The sequence below is a fragment of the Protopterus annectens genome, chromosome 12.part0 (assembly GCF_019279795.1).
Source record: "Protopterus annectens isolate FY-2018-M chromosome 12.part0, PAN1.0, whole genome shotgun sequence".
NCBI classification, from domain to species: domain Eukaryota; kingdom Metazoa; phylum Chordata; order Ceratodontiformes; family Protopteridae; genus Protopterus; species Protopterus annectens.
This window is the reverse complement of record NC_056746.1, coordinates 13,173,237-13,201,150: the sequence shown is the minus strand read 5'-3', so window position 1 is coordinate 13,201,150 and position 27,914 is coordinate 13,173,237. Positions and strand designations below refer to the sequence as shown.

The window sequence follows — 27,914 nt, the reverse complement described above, 5'->3', positions numbered from 1 at the left end:
GCTCCGGCTTTGTCAATTCTCGGAACCCTTTAAGGCATCGTTTGCAAATGCCCCATACGAAGGTTCTTCCCTGTTTGGGAGGTCAGTTCGAGAGACCTTGGTCCAGAGTGAGAGGGGTGGGAAGACACTGTCTGCAGTAGGGATATGCTTCTTCTCCCCCTCAAAGATCCTTTCTAGGAATCGGCGAGGGATGAAGATGATGTGGGTCCAGAAGTCTCGGGCATTTTCATGGGACACTCGGGACTCATCTTCCCCCAAAGGCAGAGGGGGTTGTGATAGACACAGTCGTAGAGGCAGAGGGGGTCTGAGAAACTTCGGGTCTCGAGAACCATTCTCTGACAGACCCGTGCAGCAGCCCTGAAGGGCTTCCCAACTGCTCATCTCTGGAGGCAGTTGGGGGTCGCCTATCACTACACCCAGTGGCATGGGAGTCTATAACAACAAATAGTTGGGTGTTGCAAATGATATCTATAGGATATTCCATCCCGTTCATTGAATCACCTGTCCCACTGAATCACCTCCCAGACGTTCCACCCATGCAAAGGGAGGAAGAAGCTCTGGAGATAGATAAGCTGCTAAGAAAATGTCATTCAACCCATCCCCCTAGGCCAATCCGGATCAGGCATTTATTCCAGGTTCTTTTTAGTGGCAAAGAAAATGGGGGACCAAAGACCCATTCTGGATCTATCCACCTTGAACCTGTCAGTAGCCAAGGCGAAATTCTGGATGGACACTCTTCAATCCATCCTGCACTACCTGCAGGAGAATGATTGGATGTGCTTTGTCGACCTCCAGGACGCATACTATCATATCAAGATGGGCAGGCGCTCTCAGTTGTTTCTCTATTTCCAGCTGTGAGCCAATCGTTGTCAGTTCAGAGCCCTTCCCTTTGGTCTCACCACAGTCCCCAGGGTGTTCACAAAGGTGATGGCAGTAGTAGTGTCTCACCTGAGAATACAGGGCATTCAGGTCTTCCCATACCTGGACAGTTTACTCTTCGCTGCCCCTAAGCATCTACTTTGCCAAGCCAGGGATTATTTCCTTTTACTAGCAAAAAAACTGGGCATCACTATCAATCTCAGCAAGTCATCACTGGCCCTTGTTCAGATCCTAGACTTCATTGGGGCTTAGTTGGACACTATCCAAATGAAAGTTTTCCTCACTCCAGACAGGGTATACAGTCTGAAATTGCACGTTTTGTACGTCCTTCAAGCCCAAGTTCTGACAGCAGAAACAGTACTGAGGGCTTTGGGGTCTATGGTGGCCACAATCAACCTATTACCCTTAGCGTGCCTTCACATGAGGATTCTCCAGTGGACTCTTGCAAGTCAATGGTCTCTATTAGCTCTACCATTGTCTCATCCGGTCCAAATCTCCTGAGTATGCAGGGACTTTCTTCAGTGATGGATTCATTCCCCAGGCCTAGTCAGGGGACATCCCTTTCTCTCATCCTTTCCCAAAACTGCGGTGACCACTGACCCCTCCCAGCTGGGGGGGGTGCATTGCTTGGGAAGGACAGTCCAAGGGACGTGGCCCCCATCTGAGACCAGTTTGCATATCAACATCCTGGAGATGACCATGGTGGCTCTTGCGTTCCAGGCCCTTCATGCCCCTCTTCCTCTAGGGACGACTGCGATTCGGACCGACAACATGTCGGTGGTCTGGTACATCAACAAGGAAGGAGGAACTAGATCTTACCCCCTTTGTCGCGAAGCCATGATGGTCCAACATTCTGGCGGTCAGCCTCAGCAGATTTATCCTGATGCTTTGAGTGGTCTCTGAATCCTTCGGTGGTGGAGCATATCTTTCTAAAGGGGTGTTGTCCTTGCTGCGATCTATTCTCATCTCCTTCCAACATGAAATGCAGCGAGTTCTTCACTCTGACCCCCCTCAGCGGGAAGCCCCCAGAGACGCATGGCCTCCAGGTCTTCTTTATGCTTATCCTCCGCTGCCCCTCATCTTGATGTTTCTTCAGAAAGCTCACATGCTGGAGAGCACTGTGATCCTCATCGCCCCATTCTGGCTTCGCCAAGTCTGGTTTGCTCTTCTATGGTCTCATCCAGAGATTCGTGTGAGAGAGAGAGAGAGATGGAGTGAAGAGTGAGAGTGATCCCTGGCAACAGCAGCAATGAGGTTTGCGTACCTCTCGACCATACCACTCAACCTCTTGTGCAATAAATCTGGATCATACCTCTTAAAGAAATCTGGACAAAGCCAAAAATATTAGGTGGGGGGGCAAAGGCCCAAAAATAGGGACACTTAAGTATTGCTCTTATAAACTTAGAAACTAAGAACTTCTTCAGACCAGGTTTGAAGAAGTTCTTTGTGAATGAAAGCGCTTACCGGTTGTTTTTTGTTTTAATAAATATTGAGTGTTTTATTGTCATTTGAACTGCGTATTGGATTTATTACATTTACAATTGGAACTGTGGAGATTTATTTGGATTTCAGACTAGAGGTAGTCGTAAAAAGGGGTAGTGGGGTACTTTAAAAAAAAATCTGCATTTCTGTGCATGTTCCCTTGCTGATGTATTTCATGCTGCATTCAGGTAAGTTGTGCCTGCTTATTGCTGTGCCCTTTGCCTCTTCCTGAAAAAAGCAAACAGCAGCAAAAGCAGACTTTGCCCTTTTCATGGAAAAGGAAACTGGCATTAGGCACTTTGTCTTCACCCCATATTCATTGGCTCATTCTGTCTTGTGTAAAACCTAATTATCCAGTGGTATGTCCAGGTATATTTTGTCCTGTGGTCAGCAGACACATTTTCATTTTAATATGTTTTGGGCAGTCTTCTATCTACGTTGCCTTCCATACCATATTTTCTTGCCTTACTGTCTGATGCCTGCCTGTAACAGCATATACCCTCTTCTGGTGCAGGTCATTTCCTCTCCTGTGTTGAGGTCCATGACAGTTCCATTATTCTAGCAGGGAGGACTTTTTCATATTTTATATCCTCCCATACCACATGTGCAGTAGTACTATGGTGTGATCTCATAATAATTGCATTTGTAATGTTTATTTTATCTAATTTTAAGTAACAACCCTGTGTGTTATAGCTGTACAGAAGCACAGCATTAGTTCAGGTTGAGCAGGCAGTTCCACGTGGATGTGAAAATATATGAAGTTTACCTATATGACAGTTACATTTGAACTGTTTTGTTGTGTAAAATACATAGGGTCTTATTGGTCAGGTGTGACACAGTTTTGAAGAACGTGATATGCAAAATCATTTTTATCAGATTGCATTGAAACATTTTTCTTCATTTAATGTATGAGTTTGGAGGTTGAACATATACTTTTTGCATGCATACAGGTGTTTTTTTTTTTTGACTGCTGGATGAATACTGAGCTGTTTTTAAGGCTGTATTGCTGGCTTTGACTGACGACCATCAGCCATATTTTCGTATATGATTGGTCTTGATGAGATTAGATAAGGGACTGTAGCTCAACTAGTTAATGATCCCGTTTAAGAGGGTGACTTGACCAACATTTTGAGCTCACTCAGTTGTAATGGGGATTATGACAGGTCCTGCTGCTTAAATTTTGAGCACCAGTTATGAATCCTTGACCATTTTCAGGTGTGTTCCAGTATGGAATAAGGTTAATGTCCCTTTATGATTTGTCAGTCCACTTTGCCAAAAATGCTGAAATTTCAAGTAACGTGAGTTTATGTAATTATTTTAGTGAGTGTCTACTTCACCCACTTTTAATGTTATAATTCATTTACATGTTAATGTGTTCTCTAATACAGTGCAACACTGGCACATTGTTATATTCCCTCGTAACCTTTTGTTTTCTATATAGGTGTACGTTTAGAAACCATTAAGATGGAATTTGAAGTTTCTTTATTATATCACACTGAGTTTAATGCAAGCCTTTGCTGGGCAAGGGTTTCCTTGTTGTGTTACCTTTTTTTAATTGATGTATTAGATGAAAGTCATATTCTACAGTGTAATAGAGCTATTAATATTTAAAAGGTTCTTTCTGTAAATATGTTTGCAAGTTAAAAAAAAATGAATGAGTTGGGTAAGCTTATTGGGCATATAGACCATTTTCAGGGTGCAGTGTTTATGATTGGCTTAGTCACACATTAGGCAAATGGAGGCCGAGTGGGATCAAACCTAGGATTACTGAAGGGTCTAAATTTAGCAGTTCTGTCTTAAACCTGTGCAGCAAGCATTGCATTTCATTATAATATAAAATATATGATACAAGGTAAGTGTTGCATATTAATTAGTGATCACCATCACTTCATTGTTAGTCATCAAATGTAAGTTTTAATGATCTTCCAGTTACTTAGCTGCTGCAGAATTTTGCATGGCATATCCAAATTTAGTGGTTGTAGATGTTTAAAAATGTGCCAAAAAGTATACTGTAGGGATAAATGGTTCAGATAAGTCACACTTGCAGCCAAAGTGAGAATTTCAGAAGGTAGACTGTCCACTAGAAAAGAACATCCTCAGCTATTCAAATGGTGGGTGCTAAAAACACTTGGCATTTTAGAGTTGTAGTACTTATTTTTATTAATAAAAATGTATTTGTATTGAAGATACTATTTCCATTGGGTTATTCAGATCAGTTACTTGAAGTTCTGTCTGAAGAATATAGTTGCCAGCCCATTCTAAGTCTAGTGAGCAGTGGGAGACTCCAAAAACCGTGATTGTTAATGCAAAATAAGAACAAGAAGAAGGATCTGAGAGTTCTCGCTTTCATTTTTCTGCAATTTATACATTCTTATATTAGATCAATTTTTTAAAGTCCAAATCTTTTAACACTGAGGTCAGGTCATGCTGATACCTCTCAAGTCTACAGATTTTCACAGAATGTCCAGTTTTTTGCCTCCTATTTTTGGTCTGTTTCTCATAAAAGTATGGTTTTCTGGCAAAGCCTTGAAGGTTGAAGTCTGAGAGAGGCATTTGAGTTTCAGACTTCATGCCCTTAAGAAAATTCAAGCTGATGCAATACCTGTTATTATATCAACTTGCTGAGTTTGTAAGAGTAATATTTAAAACGTGTCCCTATTTTTGGACCTTTATCTCCCCGTTATTTAAGGCTTTGTCCAGAGATTTTGCTCTAAGAGGTTGTAAGGTATGGTCATGCTGCCTGTAAGGTAAAGTTGAGTTTTTTTTTTTTTTTTACACATGAGGGTATAGTCTTGTATTAGCCTTTCCCTTTGTTTGGTTTAGTCGTATTAATTTTTTTGGAAGTCTTCCATGATTTATTAAAAAAAAAAAAACAATGTTTTAACATACAGGCTTCACTTCTTTTGGCTTTTCCCGGTTAGGAGTGGCCACAGCGGATCACCTGTCTGCTCATGATTGGCAGTGGAGTTTTATGGTGTTGAGTTACCAGCCTGGCGCCCAACCTTCCACAGAAGGCACACACGCATGCCTAGGGCCAATTTAGAGTATCCAATCTACCTACAGCATGTCTTTGGGATGTGGGAGGAAACCCACGCGACCACAGGGAGGACATGCAGACTCCGTACAGAAGGCACCCCAGCCGAGGATCGAACCGGAGAACCTCTTGCTGTGAGGTGGCAACGCTAACCGCTGCACCACCAATTGAGACTGCTTTAAATCAGGTGCTCTTCTCAGCCCATTTGGAGTTGAGATTTGATTTTTTGGGAAACCTACATAATGATACCCAAATACTTTGTGCTGAAGTTTGAGATTGAATAAATAGCATTGGTGGACAGTGCCAAGGGTTTTTAATTCCCCAAAGCTTCAGTTATAACTGAGGAACCTTGAATCATGTGTTATGTTTAGGAAGTCCATTCTTTTTCAGTGCTGGCTTTATTTGCTTCAAGGTCAAGGGGAGCCAAAGCCTGTCCCAACAAGGTCAATGAGAGCCAAAGCCTGTCACGATTAACAGGCATAGGGAAGGAGCTAGTTCTGTATGGGATGCTTTTGCATCATAGGATACAAACACACTGAGGCAATTTTAGTATAACTGCATGTACCCAAATATCTTTTTGTATTTGGAAGCATGTGTAAGTCCATCTGAAAACTTACACACATACAGGGAGGACATTTTCAGTCCATCCAGAAACTGTCTCTGATGAAAACCAAACAGAAGCACTAAGCACTGTGAAACAGTGTGCAAGTCATGAAGTATAAAATAATGCTTTGATACAATGATATTCTTTTCATTTATGTCTTGTGCGGCATTTCTTGGCTATTCTCGTAATGACGAGAGTTTGAAAGACCTTTCTCATCTGATAAAAATGCAGGATGTGATTCCAAAAACGGCACAGCTGCATAGATTATGTATTTGATTTGAATGGTATGATCAGTGACGTATCTTGCCAGAACCCTTTTCTTCCCTGTATCAGTTGATATTTCAAATGATGTATGAGTTAACTTGAAATGGATTTTGGCTTGGTACATAATTGACACCTCACACATGTAGATATTCAGAATGTAACATACCATGAATTTGGGCTACATACCATAAGTTGTTCCTTTTGCATTGTTTTTGATGAGCTGAAAATAATCTGATTATTTAAAAGGTTAAGTAAGAGTCTACACATGGCAGTGTGAATCTGTTTTTCTGTGATGTGCCCAAGTTGCTCATGTGTATTTGTGTGTTTAGATACAGACTCCAGTAGCGGTTTACGTATTCGCAGTTGCATACAGCTGTTAGCATGCATATTTTACAGTTTGTAAATGCTGTTATATTCATGTGTACATGCATATGCATTGCTTTTTCACACCTCCTTTGCATTCACTGATTTGCAATAACACTTGTTATCCTTCTTAGGAGCATTCTTCAAAGCTGGAAAAGAGAGCACCAACTCTGAGTAGCCCATGTCTTCTGCGCTGTAGTGGTACATCTGTGGTCACTGCATCTCCAGTCAAAACTAACAGCTTTGTGTCAGTCAGTGGAAGCCAGAGCACAGGCTGCATAAAATTGAGGACTTTTAGCATGGAAGATTCTCTTGATAAAGACTTGGTTAATCACCCACCATCCCTGGCATCTGTTAAGGAGGAGCTGGCTGCCCTTAACAATGCTGCAAAAGGAAGCTCTGATTTTGTCCTACCTAGTGTACATAAGGAAAACTCCACCCCCAAAGCAGTCCTGGTTGACGTTTCCTTGTTGACATCACCTGAAAACAAAAAGCAACTGACAGCAGCATGCGTTATGTCTTCAGTTCCTTCTCCTCCTGGAGCATCACAGTCCTCATTGAATCTGCTAGCGGATCAAGCACTGGCGCTTGGCCAGCTTTCTAAAGAAAAAAAACCTGAGAGTTCTAATAGTTCTATCAATTCTGCATGTAAACCAGAGACTTCTACAAGTAAGCTATTTACAGAAACTCTACTGGCTAAGCAAAAACAGCCTGGTTTACAAAGGATCCCTCAGAGTCTGAACTCAAGCCCAGTGCTTGCATCTGCTTTTAAGCCTTTTCATCAGACAAGTTCACATCCCAAAAACTTTGCATCATCCTTTCCATTCAGCATCAACAAACTGCAGAACACATCCCAAAACCAAAATTTGTTGCATCAACAGTCAGTATCACAGCAAGCAAAACCTCCTTCAAAACCCCAATTGTTCCACTCTGCTGCTCCCTGTCCAGCATCAGGAAGTGGTCCAGGTCCTAGTGCGGATTCAGTAAATAACCTGATGTCACCAACTTCTGGGAACTGTCATGGGAAGAACTCCAATTCAAGTAATTTAGGACAGTCTTTCAGGCCTCCGTTCACATCGACTCCAGGCACAAATCCATGTGTTCCATCTAGCTGCTCTCCATCTGTTGCTGCTAGTGCTCAGAGTTCTATTTCTGCATCCCCTTCTGATGCTCCTAGTGCTCAAAGTTCTGTTTCTGCATCCCCTTTCAGTAGTCCATCTGCTTCACCAAATCAAGTCTCAAGTCATCAGTCCTCAACACCTCTTGTAAAAAAGCCTGCATTACCTCAAAAGCTAACGTTAGTGGCACCTCCAGGAGGTACCGATGTAGACTCTGGATGTGGCACACATGGGGTGGCCAAGTTACTGACCTCCTCTCTTAAACATGCTTCATGTAGCAGCTCTGCATCAACATCAGCTGTCACTGTAAGTTGGAATTTTCTGAGGGTGGGAAAACAATATCTAAAAAGAAAAACGGACTGGTTTTCTGTTGTACTGTAAGATCAGGTGTGTTGGCTTCACCATTTTGTACTGTATTTATTAGGTTATCAAAGATGGTCTGTCGGCAGTAAAACTTGAAGATTTTCCATCAGGGATATTCCTTGTGGGTCCTTAAGGTTGAATTTATAATCTCCAGTCATAATTTAGAGTTGGAGTTTCATGTTTACTGTGTACAAGTGTGTCAGTGATGTGAGCCCACCTGATAAAGGTGGTGCTTAACAGCTAAGCTTGCTATTTATTTTCTGCATCTCTCACAGTTTACAACTCAGCCCTTTAAAAAAATTACTGCATTTGCATACTTATGTAACTCTTCATTCATGTGGCCATCCTGTATTGTACTTGCTTAAATTTAAATTTACAGTTTTAATGATCAGATTATGGTCTGTACTGTTTTAAGGAGTTCATGGCATCAAGATGTTGCCATAAGTGCCATAGATTCAACCCTGTTACGTGCGTAAACTAGGCAGACTTTTCTTTTTTTAGTAAGTAGGATGGCAGGGGTGCAGTTCAAAGCTTTGTGAGCAAAAATCAGTGGAAGCGTCCAGCATGCAGCCCCAGAATTTTGTCACAGTATTTCTGCAAGGATTGAAAGTTGGAGGTTAGGTCACAGCCTAGTCCCTTTTGGATGCAAATCCATTTCTGTGAAATCATCTTTATGACCATTCAGGTTCTGCACTTATCCTTGGCCCACAAAGGCTCAAGGCTTTACCATACTGTTTTGGTTTCAAAATGAGGTTTGGAATCGGTACATTTGCTTCCACTTAGGTGAATTGTGTTCATGGGTGGAGCTACCTTCCAGTCCCTGGTTGGTCATTTGGAGTTTGAGGATGACTGGCCTGATCTTGGGGATTGTAGCCTCTTGAAATCACTAGGTCATGTATAGTTATTAAAGATCAAGGTCATCCCCTTCTAGGCCTTAATTGTAGGCCTAACATTAACTTTTTCCACCCTGTTCAGAGTTGTTGGATAGTCCCACACCAGGGCTTGCAGTTATGGGTCTAAACATTAATCATGCTTTTAATGGGATAGATCCCTAGTTCAAAACCCCATGCACTTGGAGGAATTTGGACCTATGTCCCATCTACTTGAGTTGGTTGTGATTCAGATGGATGTAAAAGATCCCATGGCACCTATTGAAAAAATAGGGGAAGTTCCCCAATGTCTTGTCTAGATTTCCCAAGCAGTATCAATACCGCTTCAGGTCTCCCCTAAATAGAGGCTAGTAGCCAAATGGGACTAACCCCATCAGCAGTCAATAAATAAAATATATTCTTATCTTCAGGCTTAATAGTGGCTCATATTTTCATGCACCACCTTCAGCAGGTGTGCTGTCACATTTGGGTTCTCTTTCACGTGATAAGACATGTTGAAGTCGCTCATTTGTGAGCTCATACTTAATCTCACTTTTTGTGGGTAACAGCAGCCCTTGAGGCTTTATCCTTGTCAGTTTGCTAAGAGGAGGATGAAGACTGGAAATTCAGTCTCTGAGACTGGTGAGGGCAGTGTGTTGAGTCCCTTCCCTTTTATCCCCCTTTCTTGTAAATGACCCTCCTGTGGAGATTCCCTGAGTCTTGAGAAGTCTAACATAGTCTTGCCTTAGACTCTTATCCGTACTTCCCATAAGCATCTGACCAAATATCTGGAGAAAAAAGTAAGAGTCCATTGTCATTTTTCACATGGAGTTGAAGATCAACAATTTTATTTTGGTGTCTGGGAAAGCACTATGATTCTGTTTGACACTTAAGGTGAATGCCCTTTGCAAACTCTGGTGAATAGATTGACTTCTTTACCAGATAGCGAACTACTTTGTGAACGTTCAGTCCAGCAAATGTGCAGAGACGACTTGTTGCTCCCCTGCTTCACTCAGCCAAAAGCAGAAGGTAAACATTGACAAGAGTATTTGTACTGCCCCACACAAGGGCTTACGTCCATTGACTGCTCATTTCAGTTATCCAAATAACAGCATTTTCTTGTGGCTTAAGCACTGGAAAACATGTAGACCTGCTTTGGTGTTGACGTGTGGGAGCAGTTTATGCAGACTCTATTTCAGGCTTCTAAAGATGCATTTCCTCATAGCTAGCTGCAGTTTCTCTTAGCATCATAGGCGATTACTAGTCTAATGGCTCTGGGGCCCTTACAAGCCTAGCTAAGAGTTTATCCCCAGAAAAGAAACCACCTGTCAATGAGGGACACAGGTGGAACCCCTGGGACAAATTTGTGGTTGCCCAGCTACTCATCAAGGTTGTGCTTGAAAAGGGTCAGTGACGTACTTTGCTTGACGTGTATGGGGGTGTCTATTCCAAAGACGGGGCAGCCTCTGGGAGACGAACCTGTCTCCAAGTTTTGTTAATGTCACATATTAGATTTAAGCCTTTTGATCAGGTACTACTCGAGGAGTCAGTCTTACAGATATGGAGCATCTCTAGTAGAGCAGGGTCTGAGATTGCCTTGTAGGTGAGAGACAGGTCACATCTGAGCAATCTGTACAATACAGAGTAGAGTGATAGTGATTTGAGCCTGTCCTCATAGGACAGGTGTTAGAGGCCATGGATTCTCTTTGTGAGGTGTTTCTGTGGCCTTTCCAGTTGGTGCAGGTGTTCGGAGAGGTACATACCAAATGGGGTTTTGTACTCAGTTATTGGCCTATTGAGGGAGGAGTACAGAGAGGTAATAACTTCCTTTTTTCTGGATGCAGTCCCTTTACTTATGAGATGATCCAAGTAGGCTTTTCTGACCACTGCTGCTACATGATGGTCAAATGTGAGATAGTTGTCAGCTTGTGTACCCAGGTGTCTCACTACAGATTTTGTGCTTGGGGGGTTGCTGCTAATGTGGTAATCAGTCTGGGTCATGTTTTTGCTAAATGGTATGATACATTTTTTTGCATTTAACTAATAAGGCCATGACTTTGACACCAGTCATTTGTTGCTGTGAGACCCACTTGAAGTATGTTATCATTTGGGGAGTCAATGACGGCACCCAACTCAGTCGTCCACAAACGTGGTCAGCCACAGACCTTTTGTCTTTGCCTGGACCTCTGAGAAGTAGATGCCAAATAATAGGAGTCCCAGGACAGATCCCTGGGGGATATCATTAGTCACAGGTCTATCAGACGTAGTGGTACCTATTTTGACCTTGTGGGTCCTATCAGCGAGCCAGTTGGCCATCCACCTAATGAGAGAGGGATTTACACCAAGTTCTGTTAGCTTTTCGATTATGCCCGAGTGGGGGATTGTGTCAAAGGCTTTGGTCAAGTCAAGGTAAGCTGTGAACCCCTCGTCCATTGCCCTGTTGACAGTCTCAAAGTCAGCTAGGTTCAACAGGAAAGATCTGCCCTTGATTAATCCAACCTGGGTGTGGGGTCAAGTGCTTGGAGATTGCCTATGTCCCTGTTTGAGGTCCATAATAATATGCTCCATGGCCTTTCATATCAGACTTGTCAAGCTAATGAGACTATAGTTACCAGGGTCAGTAGTGGCACCACCTTTGTGCAAAGCTATGACGATGGCAGTTCTCCACTCTGCTGGAATGAAGCCTGTAGTTAGGCTATGGTTGAATAGGGTGCTCAGTGGTGAGGCTAGTTCTTGATGGAGATGTTGCGGAATACAGCCTTTGGATACTATCAGGTCCCATGGAAGCTGTGTTCTTTGTCTTGGATAGGGCCTTTAACACTTGATCTATGGAGATGTGAGGTGTGGGGCAAGTATTGGGGCTGTCGAATGGGCCTTTGGGGGGGACAGGGGGTTGAAGTTTGCGCTGAATTTATCTGCTAACAGGTAGGCTAAGTCAACAGGATCAGTGTACGTGGCACCGCTAAGAACTAATTCAGAGCAAACCTGGGCTTTGCCGTGGAGGTTTCCGACGTAACTGAAAAAGGTTTTGTGGTTAGCCTTTGTTTCGGAGGCAAATTTTGATTCATAATTGGCTTTGGAGGTTTATAGTGACCTAACTTGCTTGTCGAGGCTAAGGAGAGAGTTTTTCCAATTGGGAATTTGTGCCTTTATACCCTTGGACAACAGATGTTCTTCATCCCACATTGCTGCAGTCCTAACACTTGGGTAGTCCGCTGTCCCAGTCGGCCCGAATACCAAAGTATAAGGCTGACGTCGGTCAGGGCGCATTAGTCTGACGTCAAGACGTCAGGGTACAAATGCGCATGACCGACGTCATATCCTCAGTCTTTTTTGCCGCATGGTCCGATGCAGAAGCAGTTTTGCAAGTGCAGGTTGGCGTTCTGAGATTTTCCGAAGTCGGAGTTTCAGACCGAATCCAAGTTGGCTAAGTACCCCGTTGGGGAATATTTTGGTTTTTCTTGCCTCAGTATTTTACCGGATGTCAGAAAAAGTGAATAACTGTATTTCTTGTGGGAAACAGATACCTCATAGGGATTACCATACCTTGTGTATACCTTGCTTAGGGCCTGAGCACGACGTTGTTGGCTGTCGCTCTTGTGCTAGATTTAACAAACGCACGATAAAGAGGAGATTAGATTGTGCCAGGTTAGTTTTGGGAAGCGGTGTAATTATAAAATGCCGCCGGATGCTCCGGCGCCCGCTTCCAAAAGCGCAAGGACAAAACAGCAAAGCCTAGGCTGGAAGAACCGTCCGTGCGGACGCCGGTTCTTTAGAGGGCTCGGTGGAGCCAGAGGTTCAGCCAGAAATTTCTTTGGAATCCCAGGAGAGACTTTATTACTACAAGATGTGACCTCTCAGGAGGTAGGCCAGGCGGAAGGGGCTTCTCAGGTAGCTGTTCTTCCCTCCCTTCCTAAGGTGGTTAGGCCCTCCCCTGCTGTTTCCAAGGCTTCTCCCAGGGGCAGGCCAGGTTTGGTTTCAGGTGTTACCCCTAGTTCTTCAGGGTCTGTGCCTAAGAAGCATATGCTTAAGATGGCAGAAGATTTGATTACAATGATTAGAGGTTCTATGCCCCCTCCTGATAAGAGGCCTAGGGTGGAACCTGAGCTTGGGAGTTTTGAGCAGTGTTCGGATGCTTCTGAGTCTTCGGCTGAAGACTTGCAGGAGTATTCCCCTTACTCTGATTCTGATTTGGATGATTCTACTCCTTCTGCTTCTCCTCCTGAGGATTTTTCATTTTCAGAGACTCTTCATTCCATGAGGGAGCATTTTAAATGGGAAGGTCAGGATTTCTCTGATTCCAGGAAAAGGCTTAGGAATTTTTGTTTCTACCCCAGCATAGGCCTTTAGCTATACCTCCTGTTCTAGATGTGGTGGAGGATGTTTTTGCAGAGGCTTCTCTGAACCCTGATTCTTTGCCTCCTGCTCCAGTTAAACCAGATAGATATTATAGGGTGCCTGAAGCTCATAAGTATCTTTTTAAGAGTCCTAGGGCAGACCCAGAAACTGTTTCACAGGGGCCTAAAGGTGTTAAGGCTTCTGTTGTTAAAAATCCTGTTCCTCCGGATAAAGAGGCAAGGGCTTTGGATAGATGGGGAAAGAAAGTGTATACTTCTTCCACTTTGGCCATGAGAGCTTTGAATTGCCAGTTTCACATGTTGAAATATCAAAATTATCTCCTTTCACAATTAAAGTCTAAGGTAGATGCTTTGGCGGAAGGTATTGAGTGTAAAGAGTTGCAGGATTTAGTTCATGTTTCTGAACAGGTGGGTAAGCATTCTTTGCAATGTGGTTTTGATGCTGTGCAGGCCTCTTCGAGGGTGGCTGCCACTGGTTCGGTTCTTCGCAGGCACGCCTGGCTGAGGGATCAGAATTTAGCTGAGCATGTGAAGACAAGGATTTTAGATGCTCCTTTACAATCTGATGTGTTGTTTGGTTCGCCTGTGGAAGCTGTTCTAAAGAAAATGGAAGACAAGGCTAAGTCTATGCAGACTGTTAAAGATTTTTTGCAGGTTCAGCCTCCGAGTTTAGTAGAAATTGGCCTACCAAGGGGTGGACATATCCTGCTTATGATTCCCAGTCTAGGGGTAGGTCTAGACGTGGTAGGGGCAGAGCTCAAGGTTCTTTTAGGCCTAGAACAGGGAGTTCACCTGCTCAGTCTTCTGGTGAGGGCAGGGGTCAGTCCTTTCGTAAACAGACCCAATGACCTGCCTTTTCAGCTGCCAGAATCTTCTCGTCTGGCAGCACCTTTGGGAGGAAGGTTGGCACTCTTCAAAGAAAACTGGAGTTTAATTACCCAAGACAGATGGGTATTGGATATCATTCACCACGGTTACAGGTTTTATTTCCATACCTTGCCTCCTTTCAAAGGCATGCCAGACATTCCTCCTCAACAAAGGAAAGAGGCTCACAGGCAAATTTCTCTGTTGCTCCAAATAGGGGCCATTCAGCCGGTTCCTGTGCCAGAATGGGGCCTAGGATTTTATTCTCGCCTGTTCCTAGTACCAAAAAGGGGAACACGTGGAGACCAATTTTGGATCTGTCTATCCTCAACACTTATCTGGACATTCCCAAGTTCAAAATGTTGACGTTACAACAGCTTTTACCTATGCTGGGCAAAGATCACTGGATGGTAACTTTGGATCTCAAGGAAGCTTACCTTCATGTTCCTATCAGACTAATTTGCAGGAAGTATCTGCGTTTTGAGCTGGGAATTCTCATTATCAGTTCTCTGCATTGCCCTTTGGCTTATCTACTGCCCAGAGTATTCACAAAGGTTCTGGCTCCAGTGATAGCTTTCTTCAGGCTAAAAGGAATACAAATCTATCCTTATTTGGACGACTGCCTGCTTCTGGCTCAAGGAAAGGACGTGCTTCTTCAGCATTTGGAATATGTGATAGCAGTGCTAAGATGCCTAGGGTATTCTGTGAACGAAATAAAGTCCAGTCTAGTACCCTCTCAAGACATGTGCTTTCTGGGCGTGAGACTGAATACAGCATCCCAGATGGCCTTTTTAACCCCGGACAAACAAAAGAATCTTTCTCTTTACTTCCATCAACTATCTCATCAGTCCGGGCTGACTGCAAGGACAGTCCTTCAAGCCTTAGGGTTCATGGCATCTTGTATTCTGGTACTTCCCAATGCCAAACTGCATATGAGGAAGCTACAATGGTATCTCAAAAATGTATGGACACAGCACTGCCAGGATTTGGACACTCATTCAAATAATACCTTGCATTCAAAAGGAATTTTTGTGGTGGGCTCAGGAATGTCACCTAAACAAGGGACTCTCTGTGACCCGGCCAGAGGCGAGTCAGATTCTAACGACAGATGCCTCAGACACAGCTTTGGGAGCTCATCTGAATGGAAAGTGGATACAAGACAAGTGGCCTGCCAGACTGCAGCATCTACATATCAACATGAAGGAGATGTTAGCAGTTCAGTTTGCATTACTGGCTTTCAAGGATTTACTTCTTCCAGGGCAGGTGTTGATTCTAACAGACAACACAACTGTCATGTGGTACATCAACAAACAAGGGGGAACACATTCTTATCCTCTATGCAGGCAAGCAATGATTTTGTGGGAGACTGCGTTAAGCTTGCAACTGAATCTTCAAGCAAGGTTTCTGCCAGGAGCACAGAACTCCTTAGCAGATGTGTTAAGCAGGCAAATCATGGATCCCCACGAGTGGAAACTGGATCTTCATGTATTTCGGACATTGACAGTGTCCTGGGGAACTCCAGACATAGATCTGTTCGCTTCTCCACAAAACCACCAGCTGCCAATGTTTTGCACGAAAAGGTTTCGTCACACAGCCTGGAAAGTGGATTCTCTTTCTTTCAGTTGGGAAAATCTTCATGTGTATGCCTTTCCACCTCTGCCTCTCCTCCCAAAGGTACTCCTAAAGGTCAGACAGGACAAGCCAAGGATGATTTTAATAGCTCCAGATTGGCCTCGGCAGCACTGGTACCCATTGCTGAGGAGTCTGGTAAGGAAGTCTCCATGGCCCTTACCTTTGATTCCACACCTATTGTCTCAGAAGGACGGGCATCTACTCAATGTCAAGCTTCACTCTCTTCCTCTAACAGTCTGGCATATTCTGTTTTGAACCATAGCAGGTCTCAGCTTCCTCAACAAGTTCTGAATGTGATTATGGAAGCCAGAAGACCTAGTACAAGGAAAGTGTACGCAGGGAAATGGAAGAGATTTTTATTTTGGTGTGCAGCAAAGGATTTGGATGTTTCTGAGCCAAATTTGAGTGTGGCTCTTCAATATCTTACTGAGTTATTGGACAAAGGTTTGTCTTTCTCTTCCATTAAGATTCATGCTGCAGCAATTTCAGCTCACTATGATTGTGACCCACCATTGTTTTCTCATCCTTTGTTTAAGCAATTTCTTAGAGGGGCAAAGAATATAAGACCCCCACGTAGAGCTCCTACTCCTGCTTGGGACCTCAATTTTGTGTTGGAGAAACTTACTCTACAACCTTTTGAGCCTGTGGCTACTGCTGAATTGAAATACTTGTCATGGAAGACTGCTTTTTTGTTGGCCATTACTTCTGCAAGAAGGGTTTCTGAATTGCAGGCCCTTATGGCGCTTGAGCCTTTTGATTTTCCATAAGGATAGGGTATCATTACGCACTAATCCTTCCTTTATGCCTAAGGTGGTCTCTAGTGTGGCTTTAAACCAAACTATTCATTTGCCCACTTTTTATGCAGATCCCCAAAATAAGGGGGAAAAGATTTTGCACACTTTAGATGTACACAGGCAGTTGCGTTATTATTTAAGCAGGACTAAGGATTTTAGGCAGTCGCAGCAGTTGTTTGTTTCTTTTGCTTTGAGTTCTCAGGGCAAGCCTGTGTCAAAACAAACTATTTCTAAGTGGATTGGGTTTTGCATTGCATTTTGTTATTCCCATCATGGCAAGGAGATTCCAGCTGGGATCAGGCCTCATTCCACTAGGGCTACTGCCACTTCAACAGCATTTCTAAGGGGGGTGGCAACTAAGGATATTTTGGAGGCAGCTACTTGGAGTTCAGTGCATACTTTCTCTAAGCATTACCACCTTCCTCTCTACTCTAAATCTAGGGCTGGTTTTGCCACGGCTATTTTGCAGGGCATGTTGACAGCTCCAGCTTCTTTATGATTTGCCAGCCTCCCTTACCTCTGCTTTGGGATTCTACCAAAGTGTTAGGACTGCAGCAATGTGGGATGAAGAACATAGTACAGTTTTGTACCTACCATAAATGTAGATGTTCAAGATCCACATTGCTGCAGTCCAATTTACCCTCCCTCCTTCCCTCTGTGTTTAGGGGTGGTTGTGTGGGTGGGGTTGTACTTTTGTAAATTGTATATATTGTATATATATATTTGGTACAGGAGTGTTTGGTGTTTTTTGGTTTTGGCCTTATCTTTTTAGGGTCTTCTGACATCTGGGGCAAGAAAAGACTGAGGATATGACGTCGGTCATGCGCATTTGTACCCTGACGTCTTGACGTCAGACTAATGCGCCCTGACCGACGTCAGCCTTATACTTTGGTATTCCGGCCGACTGGGACAGCGGACTACCCAAGTGTTAGGACTGCAGCAATGTGGATCTTCGAACATCTACATTTATGGTAGGTACAAAACTGTACTTTTCCTCCTTTTGTTGTAAAGCCTGTTGATAGAGGATACCCACTACGTAGGTTTGTGTTTCCTTGAAGAGCAGGTTTTAGTTCTGTTGGGTATGGGCTGAGTCCCTGCAGTTGTACAGGTGCTTGTATACTGTACTGGCATATACTGTTCAACATACTTGTCTGCATCCTCTGAAGGGGGCGGTGGTGTGAATCTACCAATACCCTCCCTTAGAAGGTTGTAGTCAGTTTTTGAGAAGTTTTTTAGCCAGGTTACGGCTTGGGGGTTGGAATGGGATAGACACTTCGAATGAGACAGACCGATGATCTGATCTCACCTCACCAGCAAAGAACTTACTATGGGGTGGTGCAGCAGTCACCCATGTTGGTGAGAACCAAGTCTAGAATGCTATCTCCCCTTGTGGGGGATGAGACAAGCTGGTCTAGCACGTTAGAACTGATGAAATCAAGGAATCGTTGGGTGAGTGCATTAGAGCAGGAATAGTTCACCCAGTTTATGGTGGGGTAGTTGAAGTAGTCAAGGATCAGGGTGTTAGGGGTACCTTGAATGAACTCGAGTAGGTCCCAGGTAGGGGGAGTGAGTGTCCTGAGTCATGGAGGGTATAGCTGGCTATAACTTGGATGGATGCCTTTCCAATTGTCAATTGCACCTGGAGAAGTTCTAGTGCATCATGCTGGCAAAAAAGTCTGTAGGTTTGCTTGTCTTTAATAAAAATAGAAACTCCACCACCCTTAGTCTTCCCGACCTCATTTTGGGGTCGGAATGTGTGGAATAATCTATAGCCTGGTAAGGCAGAGGTGCTCTCAGCAGCCTTGAACCAAGTTTCTGTGACTGCACAGCTGTCAGCATCTTCCAGTGCTATAGAGCCTCCATTGAATGCATTTTCAGGTTAAGACTCCTAGCGTCAAGCAGTATGACCTTCAATTTGCTTTTTGACATCTTTTATGTTGGAAGATTTGTCTTGTGGGACATTGCCTAAAAAGGCACAATCGGGGAGGCAAGAGCCTTGGGCCAGAATCCTGAATCCCAGGAGTGACAAGTGGAGGCCATCTCTGGCAAAGCATTGAGGTCTGTCAAACATGTCATCCTAGGCAGACAGATACTGGATCCCCTTGAAATGACACCAAAAATTAAGCCAGTTGTTGAAGGCATTTATATTTTGTTGATATTGTGATATCATTCCTGGTGAAGGTAGGATGCTACTTAGGGCTAGGGTCATACCTGCCTGGGACACATACTGTGACAGTTCAATCATGTCTCTGTTCATATAGTTCAGGGAGGTATGTCTCAAATCGTTCACACCAACATGAACAGTGACAGAGTCATACTTGTACCTGTTGTGGAGAGACTTAAGTGCATGCTTGATGTGGCGGATTCTGGCATCTGACAGACAACTGACCGTGATCTTCTCCTTGTCGAGTCTAGTGAGGGGGACATCATTATCTCTCTCAATTGTCGCCAGTGACTAGTATGTTTGGTTTAATGTTGTGCTTTATGAACTGTATGAGTTTGTTAGCCCTTATGGGCTGTGCTTGTGAGACACTGATGTGTTGTCTGTGATGTTTGGTGTTGTGTGTGGAATGTCTGTGAGTGTGTTTTGAAGGTCTCTGCTGTTTAGGTAAGTTTTTATTGAGGACTTCTGTATATGTGGGTGTGAGCTGTGCTTGGCTACGTGATATTGGTGGTGGTGTGTTTGTGCTGGCAATCTCCCCTTTGTCAGGGGTACTGATTGAGGCTTGAGAGAGCATGGATTCCAGTTTACTGATGTAAATGCATCTCTCGCAAGTAGAAGAATTATGTGCTAGGAGAAGAGGGTTCTCAGTGAACATGACGCAGTTGCTACACTGTCTCAGTATGCTCATGTTGACCAGGCCAGCAGGAGGAACTGATGAGAATTGTCCAGACATAGTGTTCTGAAACTTGGGTGGACTTGGGGAGAGAGGGTTTTGATAAGGATTTGTCCACAACAGTGTAGACAACAAAAACCTTGTTAAATGTAAAATAACTGGCCTGAAGCCCAAGTGTGAAAACCAAAACTAAGAGGGTTAGAATAACAGACAAATTTTATCAGGCTACTAACAAGCAGTAATAAATACAGCAGGATAAAAACCACTTCAACACTTCGCAGTAAGGAGGAAGAATACAGTAAATGAATAAAGTGCAATTTGTTTTTTTGTGGATAGTGAAGGAATGGAAGATAATTCAAGATTAAGAAACTAAGGTGGTTTGCCTTCCCAAATGCTCTCTCGGTACAAAGTAGAATGAGCTGATGAGATGGGACTGGGGAGGAGTGTCCAAAATCAAAGAAGCAAGGGGGTAGTCCTATCCAAATGATCACCCTGTACTCAGTACAGTAAGCAAATAAGATGGACTGTGAGAAGTGTCCAAAATCAAATTTACAACATGTGTGGGAGATTCCAAAGCCACCAAATTTAAGAACACACCAACACTTATGGAAAAACTGCGGACACCAAGAAAAGCAATCTCAAGCAAATTAATAAATGCAGCACAGTTTTGTTGACTATCACTGATGATTAAGTGCCAAAAAATATACTTATAGGCTTTCTGTATCCAGATGTCTATTGAATCAGTCACAGCTAGGCCACAAAGAGCAGCTAAGATACTGATACAGTCTCACAGAATTGTAACTCCTTATACAATAGGTATTCTGTGGCTGGAGTGTCTCTCTGGCATGTGCTTATCTGTGGTGTATGGCTGACTTTGTCAAGTACTCTGTTCTAAATGCCTGCTTCATGTGAGAAGTGCAGCACTTTTTGGTCAGGTGTAGGAGTACCCAATCTGTACGGTCTCATAAAGATAGTCTTTATTCTGTGTGTTCTTTCTTTATAAAACTTGGCTATTCTCTAAGTAGAGAAGAAAATTCCTAGCCATTTCAGAGCTCTCGGGTGTCCCAATATTTTGCTCTCATCCAAGTCCTTTGGCAAGGCTTTGGCCTTGTCAAGACCCAGCATTTTTTGTTTAACACCTTTATTAAGTTATCGCCTGTAGGCAAACTTACATTAGTGTTGAAGAAAACAAACCATATTAACATGTTTCCAGTTAGGTTATACATCACATATGTTTTTTATAATTCAGTTCAACATTACATAAATGTCTCAATTCCTGCTGTGCTTTAAAGCTTACGACTTCTCCAGAACATTGTTCTCTGTATATTGTCCCACAATTTCCATTTATTTCTATGTAATTTGCTCCTCCTGTTTCTAAAAATCCAACTTTCAATTATTTTGTCTTTGTTACAGTATTCAGTAGTTCAAATACTCTTAGGTTAGGCTTTGCTTTCCATTTTCTAGTAATTATTGTTTTGGTAGCCACCAGAATTGAACTTAAAGCCTTGCTATGTCTAGGCAGTTCAGATCCTGTATCCCAACTCAAAAGAATAATTTCCTTAGTTACACACATTTTCTCACCTAGAATTTCTGACAGAGTACTTTATAGGTGATTTTTAAAATTTGATAACTCATTAAATTCCCTAAACGTAGGTTCCCAGTTACCTCTTTCTTCCTCATCACACCTCCAACATTTCTTATCTACCTGAAGAAAAATTCTTGTCTCTGCTTGGGGTAAAAAAATACTTAATGCAAACACTTCCAAGCAACAGTCCTAAACCACCTAGACTTTGCATACTTGGGAGCCTTAATTATGTCCTCCCATTGTTCCCTTGTAAGTCAATTATCAAGTCTCCCTTCCCAATCTTTTCTAATCTCAACTGATTGGCTCTTACAGGTATCGTTCAGTATTTTATATGCACTACTAATTGTCCCTTTTTTAACAGCAGCTTCTGTTCTAGATTCAACTAATAACTTAACCAGAGCAGGCCTTTTAATTAGGGTTCCCCAGTTACTTTTTCTTTGCCTATACTCTGATATCAATCCCTAGCAAGGAAGGCAGTCTGTAGACTGCAGTCCAGATGTCTTCTTAGCATCATTCCATTCTGTTACCTTTCCCTCTCGTTATTTTCTGTCGGTGCCTTCATTATTTTGCCAGTTTTCTTCAGTAAATTCCAATTCCCTCTTCTCTGTACCCCCTACTTGCAGTCATATCTGTTAGAAAAATCTCTTTTCTGCATTCTTGTGTTTTGATACTTTATGAATATAATGTACTGTATGGCTGTTCTGTTTAATGGTCTGCATCCAAAATCCTGCTCTGTCCTTGTTTCTAAATTTTCCCCCTGCTTCATCATCATCCCTTTCCACTTTGAATTATAACCTTTTGCTTATGTTATGTATATGAGCCTTCATTTTGTAGCTCTAAAATATCCCTTCAAATCGGGCAGAAGCATAGCTGGCTTAACCAGTGCCATGTGTGAGTACCACAAATCAGCATTCTATACACACAATGTTTCAAGTGAAAAGCAAAAATAAAAAAATGCACTTTACAGTATTAATCCGATTTAGCGATCAGCTTATTAGAGATCCACACCTGCCCCCACCCCCAGGTCTTCCATTGATGAGCAAAAAATAAAAATAAAAGGATAAGCCTTCAACTGCCACAGCAACCAGGTGCCCATGACCCTCTGCCCTTCTATTAAAAAACTAAGAATTTCTTCTTATAAACAGTAGCAAACTGCTTACCACAAATGTAGCATGCAGTTGCTACAGTTTATACCATGCCTGCATGGAGTGCTACAGCCTTCAGTTTAAAAAAAAGTTAACTTTTAAACTGTAGTAAACTGCTTGTGATGACTGTGCTGTGGCCCAGCAATGAAGGAGCCTCAATCCTCACACTAACACCAGGGAGGTAGTCTCCTAGAAGAGGAAAGGATAACTAATACACACAGTAAAGTACAATTTCCCTTAAGTGCACACATAGATCACAGTTGGTCTGGGGCTGGTTGCTCCGTTGCTCTCCAGGTCCCCATTAAGACTCCCCGCTGGCACAGCTATAGGTCCAGATCTCAGCCTAGCTGGCAAGCTAACCTCCAGTCCTCTATTTCCAACCAGTGCTGTGTCCCTGCCCAAGGTAGCTGACACACCCACACTTTGAGTTAAGTATTTATACAACTTCACAGATGCTCCAGCTGTGCCCCTTTACCCAGACTTGTATGGTAGTAATTACTGCCACCACCAGCTTAATAATTAGCGACCCAAAGGCCCTTAAAAGGGTGCCCAATTATTACTGTGCAATATTATTATCCAATTGGTAATGTGACTTTTCAGTCTTGAGGCTTATTAGAGTGGATAATTACAATAACCTCTATAAATATGCAATGTACTCTAGAGCCTAACTTGTCTCTACACAAACCAGCCACAGGTAAAGGTTTTTAAAATATTTCATAATAAATAATTAAAACACAAGACAATACTACTACACCACAGAGATATCTAAGAGTTCAGAGATCACACAGAAACTTAAAACAATACAGTAGGACAGGCCTGATGTCAAAGAAAAACACTTAATCTAATCTTTAGCTAATCTTAAAAGAAAACACAGTGCTATAATCCTTCTTACATACATAGCGCATAAGCAGTGCTGGGTTGATGGTCCAAGACAAATGCTTTCAGCTCTCACTGAACAATAGTTTTTTAAAACACTAGCAAACAGTTCTGCTAAGGCCCTCCCAAATTACATCATTTTGACACTTAGGTTTTCCCAGTATTCACATTACATCATCTTGACACTTGGTGTGGAGTTCCCAGGCAAACAAACTGCATTATTTAGCAAGCTAACACGTGCTCAGGAAACTACAACAATAAAAGACATTTCACATGTGTACTCTAACAATTATTCCTTAAGTTAAGACAAAAGAAAGTGCGTGTTCAGCCAGACGCTTCGGCACCATTTTTTTTTAGATAATTGTACTTTCAAAGAACATTTGAAATGCTTGGCTTGATTTTCCTTACAGCAGATGGCAATGTTGCAACAATCTTGAAGTTCACATTTTACAGTGTTTTCTTTCATTTAAAAACACAAACCTGTATTTTACATTTATTTATACAAATGATAGAATTATCAGCCTTCGCCTATCTTTCCCCAATCTTCACACTGCTGTCTACAGTTTGTACAACACACTGAGTGCTACATGGCTCAACTTGAGCCTCAAATGCAGTACTGGGTTTTAAATCTGGTATTGCATTAGATATCTGGATTGGCTGACCGTGTCCCTCAACACTTTGCACCGTGGGTAGTTGCTTCTCTCGCCTCAACCTAATTACGCTACTGAAAACAGATAATCCTAAACCACCTTTTTCTTTTGGAAGGATCAGTTTATACCACTTAACCCTTGCCCTCTTCCCCTTCCAGATAAATTCCTTCAACTCTTAATTATTGTCAACAACTTTTCTTGGTTGATAAAAATATGCCTGACCTATATATAAAACTAAAGGAACTAAAAACATTTTCACTGCTTATATCTTGCTATCTATAACCATATCTGTAAACAAGTTTTATACTTTTGTTTAATCTCCCCAAATATCCTTAGCTGTCATGATAGAAGCCCTTTTAATCCATAGTCCTAAGTTCTTTATCTTACCGTGCCCTCATAAATGTGGGTATTGCTGAACCAATTCATATGTGGGTACATAAATTACAGGTGTAGCCTTTGTTTTATTTTCATTAATTTTACATCACAAAAAGACCTGAAATTGTCTGTGTTCCACAGCACTGAGATGTCCTTTCTGGATTTATCGGGTACAAAATTGTATATTGTCTGCAAATAGTCAACTTTTCTTTATTACCATACCAGTTTTACCCTTGAGTTTTTGAGTCCCTTATTTTCTTTGCCAGTGGCTGTAAATAACAAAGGGGAAAGAGGGCACCCCTGCCTGCTTCCTCTGTTCAAACGCAACTTATCGGAGAGGAGCCCTCCAACTTTAATTCTTGCCTGAAACCCTTAATATCTCATCCAAATCCACTTTACTATTATATCAGGAATTGCAGATCCTTCCATTGCCCTACTCATAAAATCCCAGCTTACTCTGCTGAATGCTTTCTCTGCATAGAGTCCCACCAACAACAGAGGTATTTTTTTTTACATTTTTCTTCCCCCTGGATCATTATTGTCCTGTTAATGTTGTCAGTGTTTGCCCCCCTCTACAAAACCATATTGATCCATATCTATCAGTCTTAGCAACACCTTTGCCAGTCTGTTAGCTAGTAAAGATATAAACAATTTTATAATAATCATGGTTTAAAATTGAAATGGGTCTGTATGAAGCTGGGTCTGATGGGTCTTTACCATCTTTAGGAATTACATCCACCAGCTTTCTTCCAAGATGATGTTGCTTCCCCTTTTCTTAAAATGGTGTTAAACAAAACCTTCCAGATCTTTATCACTTTCTTTCTTTGTAACTTCCAAACTTTCACAGACATATACCATCTGTTCCTGGAAAATTTCCTGCAGATTGATTTTGTTTTTATCTCCTCTCCTCCTATCTTATCTGTTGTTGAGCCTTAACCTTGGCACACTTGAGTTTTCCATAAATATTTCCATCTGTGCTCTTTTTTTTATTTCCATATTTCTCTCCTTTATATAAATTTTGATAAAAAATCCAAAATATCTTTAATACCTCTACAGGACTGGTCATTTTTATTATAGGCTCCTTAAGATTGGCAACAGTCCTTTCTACTTTCTGGTGCTAAAAGTTTTTCTGCACTGGAATTATCAGTAAACAGTTGCTTAACAACCTTTCTAAAATCATGCATATTATCCAGATACACTCACTTTCTATTTAGCATTCTGCATTTATGCCTCTTCTTGTTCTGAGAGATTCCCATTATTCTGCAATACTTTAACCTTTCTTAGCCCCTCCAAATAATTCCTATTGCTTCTTAACCATAGCTTTCATTTCCACTCTATTTTCATTTTATCCCACTCATTAGCTATAACTTCTGAAGAAATTTCTATCTTCCTTAGTAAATATTGAGTAATTTTGATTACCAATTCCTTAAATTCTTCTCAATAGGTAGGTGAGGAAGTGCAGATGTCTAATTTTTCTTCATTACCCTGCAATTTTTCTCAGTTTTTATTGGGTGCATGATCAGAAACAGTTATTAAATGTGTGTCCAAGCTTTTAATTAAAATGTAAAAGTTCCTGTGAAATGTAATTTCTGTTTAGTGTAGCCCAGTTATTACCCCTTGGGGATTATGTAAATTCTCTCATGATTCCTACTACTGATTTCATGACTTCCATACCAAATATTTTCATTAATTTCTTCAGAAATCCCCCTTTTTTTATTTTCCCCTACAAGTCCGTCAGATACATCCCCACCTTTGCAAATAAGTTCCACTCCCCCCTGTAAGGAATCTTCCCTGCTGAAAGCTGATTTCTCACAAAGTTCTTTAGCTCTATATTAGCAGGTTTTGATGGAATATAAATACATGGCAATGTAATCCTGCTCTCTTGCCAATAGCTTCTTACTACCACAAATCTGACATTATCTTTTTCCCCCTCGTCTGTCACTATTGGAGCTTCTGTAGCAATTAGTATAAGTACTCCACTTTTCCTTTGTCCCTGATATTCTGCTGAACATGACCCTGAAATCCTTTCTTTATCAAATTCACATGCGTATGCTTATTTCTTTCCAAATAAGTCTCCTGCAGCATTGCTATCTTCACTATACATTTCTTAATATAATTCAGCACTCTTACCAGTACTTTTCATTTATCGGGACAACACTTCTAATGCGCACACAATGAATCACCCATGTGCATACCTTATTTTATTCACTTGTTGACTGCTGGGTAAGCCCACTGGGCACAAGTATCCCATTTTAGCAGCAGTATTAGGGTGACTTGCTCGATGTCGCACAACAGAAGGTTTAACTGCTTAATTGCTTACTCGCAAGCAGCATGACATAGCTCTTAGCCAGAAATATTCAGATTTCAACTTGATTGGTCTTCTAGAATGGTAGCTGTTTGTCAGCTATTGAGAATCATTATCAGTGTGTGTCTTTGTCTTTGGATGAAGAGACATCGAGCTTGTGTCTATGTTGCACTGATTATCTGTTAACTTAAAAGTACAGTTGGGGGGGGGGGGCATAAGGTCCAGAATTGTGGATGATTGTGTAAATATTACTCTGATTTACTTTTGAAAGTTAGAATAACAGATGTTAAGTTGTCTATCTCGCCTTCATTCTTGCTGGATGGGTTCGGAGCCGACCTCGGCTCCGACTCGGCCACTCTAAAAGCTCGAGAGTTGGTTCCACCGGCTCGAGGCTCCCCTTATATCCCACAATGCTAGGCGAGAGTTACCTCAGATCTCGTTTGCCACTACAGCTATCGAGGTGTTGGTTTTCTACCGGTTCTTGGTAAGTGACTTTCTAGTGTACTTAGTCTATTAAAACCCCTTTAATTTTAATAATTTTACGTATTTCCCTTAGTTTAGAGAAATTCTTATCCCCTTTCTTTAAAATTCCTGTTTTTTTCCCTCAAGAACTTTAAGTTCTTCCCTTGGGCCTTCAGGCCTCTTTTCCTTCCCTAGTGGAGAGTGTGTGTTAATTTTCTCTTAAAACCTAGTTAGTGGTTTATTATATAGTTTAATTAGACAGGGTGTAATTAGTGTGTTTGTGACTGTGTGTGTGATTACACCTGTAGTTATGTCTAAAGAAGCAAAGGTCTCCAGATTCAAGAAGTGTGATGCGTGCTGTCAGAAAATGTCTCTGACAGACGCTCACACTTCTTGTGTCTACTGTCTGGGACCTTTGCACCTGCAGGACTCCTGTGCTGTGTGCCATGGCTTCAGCCCCAGGGTCCTGCAGGAAAGAAAAAATAAATTGATTTTAAGGGGCTTACTCAAGCCAGAGGATTCCCTTTCTGTATCTACAGGGAAGCCCTCTAAGGCATCTAGGTCTTCGGCTCCAACAACTGAGCCGAGACCTAAGGTTTCTAAACCTCTGCCTACATCGGCTCCGGCTGGAGCCGATGAGTCTCAGTCCACAGTTTCTGTGGTTCCTCGGCTCGGCTGGAGCCAAGGTATTAAGTTCCGTGTCGGCTCCGACCAGACCTTCGGAGCCGACAACTAGGAAGAGGTCCAGGTCACCATCTCTTGGCTCCGTTCATTCGGCTCCAGGATCTCCCCTGCTGTCTGAACGGAGCCAAAGATCTCACTCCTCTAGGTCATCGAGGCTGTCGGATCATGACCTTCAGAGGGTAGTGAGTCGACTTAAGTCTGAGGCACTGGCCCAGATGCTTCAGAGCCCGACTCATCAGTCGATGCCTGCCCCGGTCCATCAATATATTCCTCCTTCGACTCTCTTGAGCTCGGAGCCGGGTCGCGTCGGAACCGAGACTGTGATAGCGTCGGAGCCGATACATTTGTCTTCGGCTCCGTCGTCTGCTCCG

General features: G+C 42.4%; 1 protein-coding gene across 1 annotated transcript in view; it reads left to right on the top strand.

The window, feature by feature from the left end:
- Positions 1-27,914, top strand: part of UBN1 (ubinuclein 1) — a 772,140-nt gene that overhangs the window by 561,033 nt on the left and 183,193 nt on the right. Inside the window, exon 11 of the mRNA XM_044090531.1 lies at positions 6,761-8,050. Coding sequence (XP_043946466.1) covers positions 6,761-8,050 — 1,290 coding nt within the window. The remainder of the gene's footprint in view (positions 1-6,760; positions 8,051-27,914) is intronic.